At 43.8% G+C, this 17,595-nt stretch overlaps 1 protein-coding gene across 1 annotated transcript in view; it reads left to right on the top strand.

Annotated features, from left to right (window-relative positions):
• The window catches only part of LOC306937254 (dynein regulatory complex subunit 3-like), a gene marked incomplete at its 5' end in the record, with an annotated part of 47,727 nt that extends 30,341 nt beyond the window's left edge, over window positions 1-17,386 (top strand). The window contains 8 exons of the mRNA XM_079520921.1: window positions 5,679-5,825; window positions 6,956-7,075; window positions 8,480-8,545; window positions 9,209-9,376; window positions 10,183-10,314; window positions 11,671-11,784; window positions 13,685-13,816; window positions 17,246-17,386. Coding sequence (XP_079377047.1) covers window positions 5,679-5,825; window positions 6,956-7,075; window positions 8,480-8,545; window positions 9,209-9,376; window positions 10,183-10,314; window positions 11,671-11,784; window positions 13,685-13,816; window positions 17,246-17,374 — 1,008 coding nt within the window. The 3' untranslated portion in view covers window positions 17,375-17,386. The remainder of the gene's footprint in view (window positions 1-5,678; window positions 5,826-6,955; window positions 7,076-8,479; window positions 8,546-9,208; window positions 9,377-10,182; window positions 10,315-11,670; window positions 11,785-13,684; window positions 13,817-17,245) is intronic.
• Between the last annotated feature and the right edge of the window lie 209 nt (window positions 17,387-17,595).

The following is a 17,595-nucleotide window of genomic DNA, read 5'->3' as shown; positions in this document are numbered from 1 at the left end:
TGCATACCATGCCCCTTCATTTGCATAAACTAATCCCACAAAGTAGCCGGAACCATGCCCCTTCATTTGCATACCACGCCCCTTCATTTGCATACCACGCACCTTCATTTGCATACCATGCCCCTTCATTTGCATATCACGCCCCTTCATTTGCATACCACTCCCCTTCATTTGCATACCACGCACCTCCATTTGCATACCACTCCCCTTCATTTGCATACCATGCCCCTTCATCTGCATACCACGCCCCTTCATTTGCATACCACACACCTTCATTTGCATAAACTAATCCCACAGAGTAGCCGGAACCATGCCCCTTCATTTGCATACCACTCCCCTTCATTTGCATACCACGCACCTTCATTTGCATAAACTAATTCCACAAAGTAGCCGGAACCATGCCCCTTCATTTGCATACCACTCCCCTTCATTTGCATACCATGCCCCTTCATTTGCATACCACGCCTCTTCATTTGCATACCACGCACCTTCATTTGCATAAACTAATTCCACAAAGAAGCCGGAACCATGCCCCTTCATTTGCATACCACTCCCCTTCATTTGCATACTCCTCCCCTTCATTTGCATACCACACCCCTTCATTTGCATACCACGCCCTTTCATTTGCATAAGCCAATCCCACAAAGTAGCCGAAACACGCCCTTCATTTGCATACTACTCCCCTTAATTTGCATACTACACCCCTTCATTTGCATATCCCCTTCATTTGCATACCAAGACCCTTCATTTGCATATCCCCCTCATTTGCATACCACGCCCTTTCATTTGCATAAGCTAATCCCACAAAGTAGCCGAAACACACCCTTCATTTGCATACTACTCCCCTTCATTTGCATACCACACCCCTTCATTTGCATATCCCCTTCATTTGCATACCACGCCCTCTCATTTGCTTAAGCTAATCCCACAAAGTAGCCGAAACACACCCTTCATTTGCATACTACTCCCCTTCATTTGCATACCACACCCCTTCATTTGCATATCCCCTTCATTTGCATACCACGCCCTCTCATTTGCTTAAGCTAATCCCACAAAGTAGCCGAAACACGCCCTTCATTTGCATACTCCTCCCCTTCATTTGCATACCACACCCCTTCATTTGCATATCCCCTTCATTTGCATACCAAGACCCTTCATTTGCATATCCCCTTCATTTGCATACCACGCCCTTTCATTTGCATAAGCCAATCCCACAAAGTAGCCGAAACACGCCCTTCATTTGCATACTACTCCCCTTAATTTGCATACTACACCCCTTCATTTGCATATCCCCTTCATTTGCATACCAAGACCCTTCATTTGCATATCCCCTTCATTTGCATACCACGCCCTTTCATTTGCATAAACTAATCCCACAAAGTAGCCGAAACACGCCCTTCATTTGCACACTACTCCCCTTAATTTGCATGCCATACCCCTTCATTTGCATATCCCCTTCATTTGCATACCAAGACCCTTCATTTGCATATCCCCTTCATTTGCATACCACGCCCTTTCATTTGCATAAACTAATCCCACAAAGTAGCCGAAACACGCCCTTCATTTGCATACTACTCCCCTTCATTTGCATACCACACTCCTTCATTTGCATATCCCCTTCATTTGCATACCAAGCCCCTTCATTTGCATATCCCCTTCATTTGCATACCACGCCCTTTCATTTGCATAAGCCAATCCCACAAAGTAGCCGAAACTACGGCCACAAAGGAGGCGGGACGCCGCCCACTAATTCACATAGGCCACGCCCACAAAGCAGGTGGGACGCCGCCCATTAATTTGCATAGGCCACGCCCACAAAGCGGACGGGACGACGGCCATCAATAAGCATAAACGACGCCCATGCAATTTGCATAGACCACGCCCACAAAGCAGGCGGAGTTACATAGCGAGTAGGCGTGGCCTAAGACAATGAGAGGTGTGGCCTAACATTACGAGAGGCAGAGTCATTAACGAGAGGGGGTGGAGTTTGTAAGGTGGAGTTTGTAACCAATGTGAGGTGTGTGTGTAGTAGTAGTAGAAGTAGAAGTAATACATACGAGATGATGCCTGATCTTCTGACATCCATATTTGGTTGACTGGATGGCGTTGTCCTCACCTGGAGAGAAATGCCCCCGGAAATATGATTATTTATTTATTTATTTATTTATTTATTTATTTATTTATTTATTTATTCATTCATTCATTCATTCATTCATTCATTCATTCATTCATTCCCTCCCCCCGGAAATAAATAAATAAACAATGCTAATCATCCATCCATGTGTGACAATTGTTTGACACACGTCATGTCATGTCATGTCATGTCATGTCATGTCATGTCATGTCATGTCATGTCATGTCATGTCATGTCTATAGCAAGAGGTGGAGGGGGGGGGGGGCGCCAAAGCATATTTTAGACTGATTCAGTATTGACCATATTAAGCCAGGTCTCACGGCAGACAGCACTAATATAATAAACAAACGTGAACGGAGCACTGCTGCCAACATAATACACGCATAATGTGGCCATACTGGCATACTCACCATAGCCTGGTCAAGGTTTCCCCCAGGTGGACGTGTCATTTCCAACTATTGCCAGCACATGGAAACTAGGGGCTACTGATATATACTATTCTCTGCCTATCGGGACGTAACTCGGACGGCGCTGAGTCGGGTCTTAAATACATTTCAATTGTACATTTAGGTAAAGTGTGATTTATTTGGATTTATTCTTATTATTGTGAAAGATGTCCCCCAAATGTAAATTATTAATTTATTATTATTATTTTAATAATTATTATAAATGTGCAAAAAAAATATATATAATTTATTTTACATGATTTCCTCTGATAAGTCCTAGTAGTAGTAAAGTAGTAGTAAGGTTGAAATCGTTTTTTTGCAAGTAGAAATTAATCCGGGTTTTACAGGGTTAGTCATTCATTCATTCATTCATTCCCCCCGGAAATAAATAAATAAACACGGCTAATCATCCATCCATGTGTGACAATTGTTTGACACACATCATGTCATGTCATGTCTATCTATAGCAAGAGGTGGAATTTACGTCAGATCTTCTACACAAAGCAAAACAAAAGGGAGCAGTGCACCACCCTGTGGCACCAACTGGCACTGCTGACTGTTACAAATTGACAGTGGATTATCTTGGATTATGTCCGCCAACATACATTCCAATAGTACATTTACTTGACCAAAAGGTAAAGACTGATTTATTTTGATTTATTTATTCTGGATCCTTAGTCCTTGGTCCGAGGTCCCGAATCTTGACTCGAACCAGCGTCCTCTGGCAGGCACCATAGGAAGCTGTCCAAACCACTGAGCCATCGTGGAATACTCTTAACCATGGATTTGGGGTAATTTTATCTTTTGGTTTTTTTGGAAGGGAAGACAAAAATAAATAAAGTCTATTTTACCAATGCAAAGGGTGAAATATTGTCATAATGTACGTTGTGTTTGTTTTGGAAAGGAAAAAGTGTTGTAATGTACTTTTTAGTGACGTTAGGGTAGAGTTTGTTTTAACAGTACAGGACTCTCTCTCTCTCTCACACACACACCAGAGACTGGCAGCTGATTGGCTCATTCAGGGTTGCCAGGTTGGTGGCTGTCAGGTTGTCTAATGCCTGCTGCATTGTGTGTGTGTGTGTGTGTGTGTGTGTGTGTGTGTGTGTGTGTGTGTGTGTGTGTGTGTGTGTGTGTGTGTGTGTGTGTGTGTGTGTGTGTGTGTGTGTGTGTGAGTGAACCAGCTACACTGGCATTTAAACACATTCATATTGTAACTGTTGCCCCTATAGGTGATATAGTTTGCTTTATCCAGCTTTGCTCCTAATCCAGACAACAGTCTTGTCAAAACTTGACTATTGTAATTCGCTCCTTACTGGCCTACCGGCATGTGCACTTAAGCCTCTCCAAATGATCCAAAATGCCGCAGCTCGTCTGGTCTTCAACCAGCCAAAATTCTCACATGTCTCCCCCCTGCTCCGCTCCCTGCACTGGCTCCCAGTCGCTGCCCGCACAGAATACAAAACTCTGATGCTGGCATTCAAAGCAACCAAAGGTATGGCTCCCCCATATCTTGCAAGCATGATTGAACCCTACAAACCCTCCCGCGCACTCAGATCAGCCAACGCAGGAAAGCTGGAAGTACCCTCACTAAAAACGCCGGGCCAACGCTCCACACGTCCCAAACTCTTCTCCCTTCTGGCCCCAAAACTGTGGAATAAACTCCCCGTTGTAGTCAGAACTGCGGCATCACTCCCAATCTTCCGCCGTAGTCTGAAGACCCACCTTTTCAGACTCCATCATGGCCCATAGCACTTATCCTACCCCCTTAGATAGCACTTTTTAGACTTAGATAGCATTTGAAACAGACTTATAGCATGTCATGTAGACAGCACAATAATTGCATTGTATATAGTCATAGCACATCATAGTAGCCTACATATGTATAGCATAGTATAGTATATATGCATAGTTAAAATGTATAGTGTCATTATATAGATATGTTCTAGTTACGTTCTTAGCTTACGCATGTTTCTTGATAAATGCATTTTATATTATGACATAAATGTAAAGTGCTATAATAAAATAGCAATTTCATTCAGGGGCACTGTGGATGAAAACATTATTTACAAGGGTCAGGGACGTGCCCTGATGAGCAAAACTTGCTTGACAATTCAAGCAAGTTCTATGTTATATGGCAACCATCTTTAGATCACCTTGCGCAAATCTCACATTGAACCTATACTCAGTATTTAGCCTTCTACTCTTCATTATCGTACTTTATTACATGGCTTGGTTGAATGCTTGATTCTGATTGGTCAATCGCTGTGTCGATAATGACCGCTCCGCTGTATAACAGACCGCTGCCTAATCAAACCCTCTGAGCACCAGCTGCGCCCCGCTTGATTTACTGCTGTTTCCAACATGACAGCCATGTAAACACACACACACTAGTGACACACAATGTCATTTACAGCTAAACATTGCTCTTAAAAATGTTTTTGAAAACATTTGAGCGAGAAATAGACGAAGCAGGACCCGAAAATGGATTCTATTTGATCAACTCACTTCCTTGTTTTCCGACAGTGCTGCAGCCCTGCAGCGCGAACTTACGGAATACTTTTTTTGTTGTGTTTTGGGTAAATGTATTAATTTATGTTAGTTAGCCATGTAATAAGCGGGATAATATCTGGCTAGGTGGTCATTGTCGGGAGATAATTCACCTTCAGGGAGTGTAACCACCGAGGACTCCCTGTCGGTGAATTATCTCCCGACAATGACCACCTAGCCAGATATTATCCCTTACCTAGCAGTGTAACATATTGGAATGTATAATGACACGTTCTGAATGAATTAATGCCCTATTGTTGTTTTTTCTCTTTCTTTTCTTGTTTTGTTTTTGTCTTATTTGTAATCCTTTTTTGTCTGTCTCTGTTTGAAAAACGTAATAAACATATTAAAACTGAGAATGGCTTGGCTCCTACATGTGAATCTATTGAATAGATCCACATTGGAGCCAAGCGGATTCCTTTTCCTCTTTTATTGTTTTATTTTATTTTTACAGTATCACAATGCACGTTACGTATGCTCTGAAGATAGTGCCACAGCTGGTTTCACAAGACGCATATCCTACCGTGACCATGTTTCCTCTCCCCATGAAGGTGGTCTACCTCAGAAGATTCAAGGACCTGCACTGTGTCAATCTAGCTGGAAACCCCATCTGTAAAGATGAAGACTACAAATCCTTCATCGCTGCATACATGCCAAACCTGGCCTACTTGGACTACAGGCTCCTGGATGAGCACGCCGTAAGCCAGTGGTTCCCAAACCTTTTCATGTCAAGGACCCCCAAATTGACACTATATTAGTCCGTGGACCCCCCATTTAAAAGGATATGCCTCTCCATAAGAGAAGATTGTTACGGCTCTAGCAGAGACTCTCAACCCGTTTAATTTCAAGGACCACCCAGTTTGACATGCATTAGGCTACGCACCCGCATTTCATGGCATTTCTATCTCTGCATGGGACCCACAATTGATATTGTAAAATCAATGTTAATTTAACTCAGAGAGTGTACAAATGGAACCAAATGGACCCTAACGGGTCCCTTTGGTTCCATTTGTACACTCTCTGAGTTACAGACCCATAATCGTCCATTTGGTTCCAAACTATCATTTAGCTGGGGGCCCCCTGGAACTCTCTCAGGTCCCCCTGAGGGTCCCCGGACCCCACTTTGGGAACCACTGCTGTAAGCAACTGTAGTATTGTGTGCTTGAACGCATACAGGAAGAGTGGGCACCTATAAATTCACCCTTCCACGTCTTGTTTATGCCCAAACAGTGGTACAATCACGGAGATGGATATATATTGTTTTCAGTGGTGGAAAGTAACTAAGTACTTTTACTGAAGTACTGTATTTAAGTACAATTTTGAGGTATTTGTACTTTACTTGAGTATTTCCAATTTCCAGTACTTTTACTTCTACTCAACTACATCTCGGAGCCAAAATTTTTACTTTTACTTCACTACAATTATTTGAAAACTTTAGTTACTAGTTACTTTGGCGATTTAAAATTGTATTAGAAAACATACATTAACCACTTCAACCCTATACATTTCGGCCATTTGAAAATAGCCGATCTACAAGCTCACAATGCATCGCGTTGTGACGCATTGAGAGCTTGTAGATCGGCTATTTTCAATAGATTTTCTACACATTTGTGAAATGGGACATTCTGCAATATGAATACTTTTAGTACATTTTGATGCCGATACTTTTACTCAAGTACATTTTCAATTCCGTACTTTTACGAAGTAGTTCTAAATTGCAGTATTGGTACATTTACTTAAGTAAAACAATTTTTACTTTTTCCACCACTGATTCCTTTATATACATACATCCTACAGTGTGCATGATGTGTGTGTGTCCTCCATGCAGAAAGAGCAGGCGCTGGCCAAGCATCAGGATGCTGTTGAGAAGACCGAACACGACGAGCTGCAGGTCAGAAAGGCTGTTGAGGACAGACTGAGCCAGGAGGAGGCGCTCCAGCTGCACAGGGTAGGCCTATACTGAAAACAAGCACACAACAAAATAATAAGGCTCTCTTACAGCCTGGGCACACTTCTTGAACTTCCATGCGCGGCCAAAGGAAGCTGTCTTTTCAGCCGATTCACCCGTTGTCACTGTATTAAATATACGAAATCGACCGTTATCAGGACGTTGGAATACGGCCAATATGGCCATACTGGCATACTAGACATTTTGGTGTTTGGCTGTATTCCCCCGGACTGCACGCATGCAGGGTGGTGGTGCAGACATAGCCTGGTCAAGGACTCCCCCTGCTGAACGTGTCATTTCCAACTCTATTGTCGGTGCATGGAAACTAGGGACGTAACTCGGACGGCGCTGAGTCGGGTCTGGTGGCCTTCGCAACGCTCGGCACGGTGCCTCACGTGGCTCAAGGCCACCAGACACGGCGCGCCTCCGTCATTGACATCAGTGACACAAAAAGCAAACGCTCCCATAGTTTCTCTTCCGGATGTCCCAGTATGTTGATTATTGATTGATTAAGGTGCTGATTACGAACATTTTCTTGATTATCGGGTGATAACAGTTGAATGGGGTGATCTTTTGCGTCATTTCCGGGTTTCGGATGGAAATTAAGCTCCACCCACGCGGCAGAATGCTGCTGGGGGGCAAGCTTTTCCCGGAAATCTGGCCGACGCGGCAACCTGCCGCGTGGGTGAAGCTTCTTTTCCATCCACCAGCTGTCTAAAAAACCCGGAAATGACACAAAAGGAAGCTTCTTCTGTCCGCGCATGGAATCTTAGGTGTGCCCAGACCCTTACATGAACTAAGGATTTCACAGCGTACACGCCCAGGGTTGCATCTATAGGCTGGTCTGCAGCTGAACACCCAGTCTGTGTGCCGAGGTTTCCCTGAGCAAAACACACAGTAAAGAAGCAATAGTTCCAGCAGCAAATCTAACTACTTTTCTATACTTGTGTTAAAAAATCACACCTGTGTGAACTGAGTGGTGCAACTCCCCTCTCCCCCTGCCCCCCCCCCCCCCCCCCCCCCCCCCCCCCCCCCTCTCTCTCTCTCTCTCTCTCTCTCTCATTAGCAGGCAACAGTGCAGCACTATCTCTCTCTCTCTGTTTCTGGCACAACAGCGCCACTGTTGCCTCTACTGGTACTCTAAACATAGTAACATAGTCACATAGTCACATAGCTTAGGACGGACATTGCTGTTCCTTGGAGTGGTTGCAGTGTGCACCACTCAAAAAAGCAACTATATACTCCAGTACTTTAGCAAGTACAAATTTGACATGTGCAACCTTTCTCTTGTAGTTGAATAATAATTGACCAGGAGTATGCATTGACTCAACTGTACTGCCGTTGAGTTTAATCCACCACTGACTTGAGTGTTCATTTTCTTTCTATTGTTGTTGTTTGTGTCAGGAAGCCTTCGTGGAGTTCCTGAACGGCTCCCATCTGTACGACGGCATGTTCACAGGCGACCCACAAGCACAGAAACTCAGCTACCTGTCTGAAATAGACCATCTGTTTCAAACATATCCTTTGTTTTATTGTCTCCACCAGGCCGAAGGCATGGGGAGAGAGTATGTTTTGCACTCCGTCCGTGTGTGTCCGTGTGTGTGTCCGTGTGTCCGTCCGTCCTTCCGTCCGTCTGTTACCAGCTAATCTCCGGCACCGTTAACTGTGAGTGGACGACCCAATAAAGCCATTACACTTGTTTACAAGAGGGTCCACCATGTTCAAATCATCAAAACATTTAGATTTACATACAAATAGACATATAGCCAAAGAACAGAACAGGAATTCATCATAAAGGAGGTAAAAAAGGGAAAAGAAACATATACAGTGAGTGGAAAAAGGGGTGGGTGGTGGGGGGAGGGGATTCAGATTCTACGGGGGCCAGTTTCGAATTGCAGCCGTCCGTATAGGTGCCCTTTGAGAGCGGTTTTGAAGGAGTCAAGGGATTTGCATGTCTTAATGACTATTGGTAGGGCTGCATAATCTAACAATTAGATTGTTAGATTATGAACCAGTCTGTAGGCCTACTATTGTTGTGGTGGTTGTTGATAATGCATTTATTTTTCCAAATACTATTTACTAAGTCAGAAGCATGGTTCATTATTTCCTTAACGGTGCCGTTATACATTTAAGCACCAGCTGGGGGAGCTGTGTGTTCAGGTGTTTGAGATGGGCCTGGCTCAGCGGCAGCAGAGAGAGGCCGAGGTGCAGCTCTTCTTCGCCGGTTTGAAAGAGGCAGTGGCAGAGAACCAGCAGATGGCTGCTCAGCTGGTCGCACAGTTTGAGAAGCGCCGGAGAAAGGTGAGCTGAAGACTCATTTTCCTACCAGTGTTGTTTTCGTCGACTAAAACCTTTTTCACAGGCGAAAACTAAATGGAAACTAAATGAAAACTAAGCTACGATGAGTAAAACTAAGACTAAATATAGGCTGACAATTTTGTCAACAAATAAAAACTGGACTAAAATGTTAGGGATGGACTAGTGGACAAGAGATCCAGTATAAGTCATTTTACATTTTACGCAAGTGTAAAATCTGTATTTTCTAGAAAAATTTTATAATTTATCTCCCCCCCTGCATGAGCTTTTTTCACATTTTTTATTTAACTACATTGCAAAAGAAGTAGCATTACTTTTGACAGTGCAGAAACATAATTGCCTTCCTTGATGAGCATCAACGACCATCATCACCTGGGCAGTCACAGACACACACAGCTACCCTCTACAGTGCTCTACTACTGAAAGTGACTCTCATTTCTCTCCAAAAGCACTTGAATATGATGGAATATGACTAAAGCTCACATTTCACATCACACACTAGCCCCCCTCTTTTTATTTGGAAAATCGATATTTTTATTTCAATGAATCGATTCATATCATCGGGATTAATATCGATATATATCGATATACGATATATCGTTACATGCCAACAAACTAGTCTCTCGCGAGATTTGAGAGGAGTCATGAAGCCTCTTTGCTTCTCCCCCCAGGTCGGGGAGAAGCAAACCACGCCTACTATATTTAGGAGACCATTTTGTAGGCTTTGTGTACCATGTAGTGGCTCCAATGAAGTCGGCCCATCTTCATACATAGACCATCTTTGGTTCCAGTGGATGCAGGAGCTGCAGGAAGTGACAGACGCTCACGTCCAGGAAGTCACCATCATGCAGTGTCACGATGACATCACACAGTTCCGCGACGCGGTCATGACCCTGGAGATGCACCTGGTGGACCAGCTGGAGGTGTGTGTGTGTGTGTGTGTGTGTGTGTGTGTGTGTGTGTGTGTGTGTGTGTGTGTGTGTGTGTGCGCTTGTTTTCTATTGTTGTATTGTTTATTGGATCTTGTTTAGTCGATACACTTAATTGTTTTAGCTCATGCTCATTTGATTTAGCTATTTTGTCTCATCTGTTTAAGGAAATAGGTAGCTGATATATTGCACTTTTACCTTAGCGCTAGGTATACTCTTGGTTGCTTGTTTTTGCAGAAAATGCACTAAAGACCTCTGGTGATTAGTAGTTTTTGTTCCCTACCTATGTTGAATACACTTATTGTAAGTCGCTTTGGATAAAAGCGTCTGCTAAATGACTGTAATGTAATGTAATGTAATGTGTGTGTGTGTGTGTGTGTGTGTGTGTGTGTGCGCGCGCGCGCGCACATGGGTACTATAACAGATTCGTTCGTTCGTTCGTTCGTTCGTTCATTCATTCATTCATTCATTCATTCGTTCGTTCGTTCCAGGACCTCATCAAAGACTTTGAGAGGAACATCTCTAACATGGTCGGCAGCTTCACTGAAACCGCTCAAGGAATATATCCTTTGTATTTGTCAACTTCACAGCCTGCAGCCTTAATGTCTAATGTTTACATTTATATATGAACATTGCACCATATAGTGTCGTTTGATTGGCTCTGCAGCAGATTTGAACTGTAAACACGTGTTTGCCGATCCAATCAAACGGACCGGTATGCACATGCTTAAAGTTGAGTGGCAAATCGAGTGGCAAAGTGAGTTTAACCCATTTTGGGCGGGAACCCTTTTGGTGTTTTAAACATTATGTTATAATTTAGCTATTGAAACATAGCAGATCTACAAGCAAACTTGTAGGTCTGCTATTTTTGAAAAATCGTGAAAATATTTATTTCAGAAAACTGGGGGATTTTTTTAAAATTTTGAGGTCAGGTCAAAATGGGTTAATGCAATCAGATAGGACTTTTCTGTTTGGATGTACAGGTATGGGCTGTCAAGGCCAGAAAGTAGTTTTTTTGCCACTCAGTAGGCCAGGTACGATGCAAGGTATATGGAAAGGAGGTAAGGTCATCGACGTCATTTTCGCTATCATGCAATTCCAGACCAGAGTAGACGGCAGATTCGTGGCACCACATGGCAGCCAAACTACACCCGGAAGTTCGGTGGAATGCATTGGAGTCAGTGAGAGCCCAGTGACCATGCAGCGCATGAACAAACACTATTTCTGAATGACTGAGACCTTTTGTACAGTCATTTTTGTAACGCATTATTGTCTGCTGTGTTGCTTTTCGATGTGTACACTGTGTAATTTTATAGAGGTATTCTTTGACCTCGCCGTACCTTCGCCCAGTGCCGTGACCTCGAGAACAACCACCATAAGGAGGTCACGGAGGCCGCCGTGGCCACCCTGGAGAAGGTCGCCAAGAACACACTGACGGAGGAGCTTCCTGATGACGTCAGAATGGTCAGTGTGATGTCATCACATCATACATATACTTATCTCATCTTCTGACCCATAGTCCAGGCTCTGAGGGAGATATGAGGCTATTCCTTTATGGTTGAGACTCTCTGGACCCCTAATTTGCATATGTCCAAGCTATGTGATAGCTAAATTATAGTTATACGTTAACTTTGTTTTGTTTTTTTAAGATCTTTTTTGCCTTTATTGATCGATTTACAGTAGTTTGACAGGAAAGGGGGAGAGAGATGGGGGGGAAGACACGCAGCAAAGGCCGTCGGGCTCGGGACTCGAACCAGCGACACCATGTCAGGCCGGCTTACCAGCCTAGGTGCCTGGACCGCTTGGCCAGTCCAGGCCATACCTTAACTTTCTGACACTTTTGGCAACATGTCGTGGTGTCTATTTTATGTTTTTGAGCATTAGAAACACACAATAGTGCTTAGATGTATGATTAAATCTATCTACAGCACTTACATTTGGTCCCATTTCTAACACTCTCAGCGTAGCAGACCAGTGGGTTCTGGGGTCCCGGGACCTCCAGACAGTGGTGTGCACAGATAGACACTAGGGGGTGCTAGAGCACCCCTGCCCTTTTGGCAATGTGCCCTTTTGAAAAAAAAAAAAAAAAAACTTTATTTTTATTTTTTTTGTACAGTGGGTTAGGGTTAGTACAGTATGTGGACCATGGTGACATTGATCAATTCTTGATAAAAAAGCTAATATATTATTTAGTCCCCATAATCTATAAATCTCACACTATTTAGGCAACCGGCCGGTTCCACGCGCTGCACAATGTGCCCTTTTTTTCCTTGAGCACCTGCCCCTCTAAATGTCTGTGCACGCCACTGCCTCCAGAGGTCCTTGGTGGGGTTCCAGGGGCGCCCCAGCTAAATGTGTTAATACAGCATCACAATCATCATAACCACTTTATAATGATACGCTGGCTATTCAGAAATGGCAGATCTACAAGCTGACGGTGCATACGTACATTTCAACAGTGGTGGAAAGTAACTAAGTACTTTTACTTAAGTACTGTACTTAAGTACAGTTTTGAGGTATTTGTGCTTTACTTGAGTATTTCCAATTTCCAGTACTTTTACTTCTACTCTACTATCTCAGAGCCAAAATTTGTACTTTTACTTCACTACAATTATTTGAAAACTTTAGTTACTAGTTACTTTTGGAGATTTTAATTTTGATTAGAAAACATACATTAACCACTTCAACCCTATTCATTTCGGCCATTTGAAAATAGCCGATCTACAAGCTCACAATGCGACGCATTGTGAGCTTGTTGATCTGTTATTTTCAATAGATTTTGTACACATTTTGAACTTGTGAAATGGCACATTCTGCACAATGAGTACTTTTACTTGTAGTACTTTAAGTACATTTTGATGCCGATACTTTTGTACTTTTACTCAAGTACATTTTCAATTCCGTACTTTTACTTGTAACAAAGTAGTTCTAAATTGCAGTATTGGTACTTTTACTTAAGTAAAACAATAATTGATAATTGTTGTTCATTGCAGCTGTTTGTGAGCAAAGACACCCTGACCAACACGGTGTCCGCCTCTCATTGCAGCTGTTTGTGAGCAAAGACACCCTGACCAACACGGTGTCCGCCTCTCATTGCAGCTGTTTGTGAGCAAAGACACCCTGACCAACACTGTGTCCGCCTCTCATTGCAGCTGTTTGTGAGCAAAGACACCCTGACCAACACGGTGTCCGCCTCTCATTGCAGCTGTTTGTGAACAAAGACACCCTGACCAACACGGTGTCCGCCTCTCATTGCAGCTGTTTGTGAACAAAGACACCCTGACCAACACGGTGTCCGCCTCTCATTGCAGCTGTTTGTGAGCAAAGACACCCTGACCAACACGGTGTCCGCCTCTCATTGCAGCTGTTTGTGAACAAAGACACCCTGACCAACACGGTGTCCGCCTCTAACGAGAAGCACCTGCTGCACATCAACAACCGAGAGGATGAGCTGGTGACGCGCGTCAACGCCTGGATGGCAGAGCTCATGAGACGGGTAGGAAGAGAAGACCACCCTCACCTTTAGGGCTGCTGCATGGACCGTATTGACCATTTGCAGACCGCGGCCATCTTCCCATCAGATTTTGGAACCACTCGTTTTCAGTAAAGCAATGTCCTGCTGCCTCCTGCAGTATGTGCAAATTCAAAACAGGTGCTATACGCAGGGCAGTTGAGTGATATCTAACGAGCACTTCCAAACTGCAACACTTAGAAAGATAATCACCTGCAAGGACAGAAATTATAGCTCATAACATGTCTATATTGGATTTTTGAGTGGTGCAACCTGCACTCCAAGGAACAGCAATGTGTGTGACTATGAGTACCAGTAGGGGCAAAAGTGGCGCTGTTGTGCCAGAAACAGAGAGAGAGAGAGAGATAGTGCTGCACTGTTGCCTGCTAATGAGAGAGAGAGAGGGGGGGGAGGGGAGTTGCACCACTCAGTTCACACAGGTGTGATTTTTTATGAAACAAACACTGAGGATAGAAAGAGAATAATTCAAGCTTTCCGTACAGCTGCAATGTTGATGAGTTTGACGTTGTGTAATACAATCAGATAGGACTTTTCTGTTTGGATGAATGGGCTGTCTATGGGAAGTTGCACCTTGCCATTAACTTATGGTAAGATGGCCGCGGTCTGCATATGGTCCATGGACAAAACCTAACAATCACAATCATGTTTTTCACCAAAATACCTCCATATCGAGGCGGTAATATTCATATACGTTGTGACGACGATATACATTTTCTTTTTACACTTTTCTCAAATGTGATGCATCACGTCCATCACCACGTCCATCACCACGTGTCGCGAGTTTGTGGATTCGCTATTTTTGTTGACTATTGTTGATAAAAAAATCACACCCGTGTGAACTGAGTGGTGTAAGGTATTATATAGCCTGATCAGCTGTGGTCTGACGTAATGTCTGACGTAATGAAATCACACCCGTGTGAACTGAGTGACCATAGCAACCGTGCTCATTTTGCAGTTGTTGGAGTGGTTTACACCACTCAAAAAACCAGGGAAAGACAACACTTATGCCATATGATGATATTAAGATAATGTCCAAAATCCCAGACGATATCTGTCACATATCAATATGATATTGATCTATTGCCCAGCGGCCCTGCAGGTCTCATATCCCAGAGGTGAGTGACACCCACAGTCACAACACCAGAAGGAGTGCCTACGACGATATGGTGGCACCCGAATTTAGCACAAACATGGAAACATATTCATTCTACTACTTACCACCAGGGCTGGATTAACACCTCTGAGGGCCCCTGGGCACTGAAGCTCGAAGGGCCCCCCTTCACGCGCGCGCAACATTTTTGCTGTTTTGGAGCCGTTTTGGGGCAGTTTTATGCCGTTATATTGGCCTATTTCCGGCCGCCTACCCCCCCCCAGAGTGACAGCCAATCTAGCGCATTGTTGCTGCTTTAAACACAATTGCACTTTTCAGCTGCCCTTCTCACCAACAATAAAACTCTAATCTTTTTAGACACCATTTATTTCATTCGGATTAGCAGGGAAATGTTCTTTTTTTGAGGGGCCCCTGGTGCCCAAGGGCCCCTGGGCACGTGCCCAAAGTGCCCATATGGTAGATCCGGCCCTGCTTACCACCATATTGGGGAATTCCGCTAGGAATGTCCTGTCATCATCAAAGGATGTGAACAGTGAACCACTGGCTTCTTTCAAAACTTGCCTTTGAGAAAGCATCATAACACCACAAGTGGAGTTGGATACTAAATCCAATAAGAAATGAGAGATCATACACACTGCCAGCGTTTCCCCCTTTCCTCCTCTGTAAATATAGCTATTTGTGTATTTGTTGATGACACATATTAATGTGTTCATCATATATGTATCTACTGTATGCTCTGTATGGTTCACATAAATACACAAACATCACATGGATGCACCTGGGACGTATGCTCAGTGATGTATCCCCATGGCTGCACCTGGGACGTATCCTCAGTGATGTATCCCAAGGTCATCGGGGGTTTCGGGTCTCGCGAACATCATACCCCTCACTCAGGTGACCCAGCCGGGGTGATCAAAGTCCCAACTTATACGTCCCAGTATAGCTACCCTCGATCAGTCCCATTGCACCAGGCACTTAATTCATTATTATTATACTAATAAAGCATATATGTCAAACTCAAGGCCCAGGGGCCAAATCAGGCCCGTGGATGAATTATCTTTGGCCCGCGGGATGATATTTAACTAGAAAAAGTGCCCTTCTGGGCACAGGTCTCCACCAGGAGGATAGGACTGTGTGAGATGTTTGGCAAAATGTTTAGTAGTAATATAAACATGTTTGCCTTGTATGGCAATTGGATGATTTGAGGCATTTTGTTCCAATCAACCTGTTTTGCAAAAATCAACCTGTTGGTGGCGCTATAACAGGCCAATGTGAAAAGGGTGGGATATATTCCTCAGCCTAGTAAGAAAATGTGTGAAAGATTTCACGTAAATTGCATGCTGTGTTCCTGATTTGAGTCTGTTGTTCAAAACGGGGCAATCTTGCAAACTGTGAAAGGCAATTATAGCCAATTAGGGTGGAATATGAAATATCGGACAGATCCGACTTGAGCACATGACCATAGAGATACTGTGTAACGATTTGTGAGATTTTTGGACAGAATCTGGAGGAGTAATATCCAAAAATGTGTTTTACAAAAGTCGGCCTCCTGGTGGCGCTATAAAAGGCAGATGCGGAAAATGCAGGTCAAAGGTTTGTCCTTGGCCTCTAGGGAGTGTGCATGCAACGTTTCACGCAGATCGGTGCAGTTTTAGGTAACAAATGTGAAAAGCTGCCTCATGGTGGCGCTATAACAGGCCGTTCTGGAAAATGCGGGGCAGAGGTTCATCGTTGGCATCTAGGGAGTGTGTGTGCAAAGTTTGGCATCGACCGGGTTAACGGTGCCGGAGATTAGCTGGTAACGGACGGACGGAAGGACACACGGACACACACACGGACGGACACACACACACACACACACACGGACGGAGTGCAAAACATACTCTCTCACCATGCCTTCGGCCTGGTGGAGACAATTAGTATATTGCACGGACCACCATAATACTACAAGTCCGACAATTCACTGCGAGTGCATTGGCACATATCACATACTATGAAATCAGTGCTTGGTGAGGATCATAGAACAGGAAACTGAGCTTAATAATAATGCATTTTCAGTTTTAAATGCATTTACTTTTTTGCTGTTTGCCTGGGACGTCCTCATGACCGCGGTGCCCGTGTGTTGAAACACAGTCCGGCCCTCGATCTCGACCGATTTCTTTATTTTGGCCCACTGTGTATTTGAGTTTGACATCCCTGTAATAAAGTATTCGATCGATCAATGTCTATATGCTTTTAGAATAGATGTATCACTGGTTTCTTTCTTGTCTCTTTAATTCAAGATCCAGGAGGAGGAAGTGAAGAGGAACAGACTGCGGATCTCAGAGATCAACAGCTACATTAAATATGCGAAGGATCGGCTCCACAGCGTGGCCAGTGACAGTCTGGAGGCAGAGTACCTTGGATATTAAAGATGGAGTGCCACAATGTTTGTATTTTTCCAGTTTTTCATGTGTCTATGAGGTGACAGTACTTCATTAGACACCCTGGGGTTGTTTTTATGTGCAATGGTGTATTAACTTTGTATTTAGGGTTTCTTCCTGGAGGCTGAACCCTTGACAGTCAAACAGGCCAATGAAATAAACAGTAATATAGTGACATCACACTATCAGCCCCTCCCCTAACCCCTCCC

Source organism: Electrona antarctica (assembly GCF_951216825.1).
Source record: "Electrona antarctica genome assembly, chromosome: 14".
Classification (NCBI taxonomy): domain Eukaryota; kingdom Metazoa; phylum Chordata; class Actinopteri; order Myctophiformes; family Myctophidae; genus Electrona; species Electrona antarctica.
Note: the sequence above shows the minus strand (reverse complement) of the source record. Positions and strands in the feature narration are given on the sequence as shown.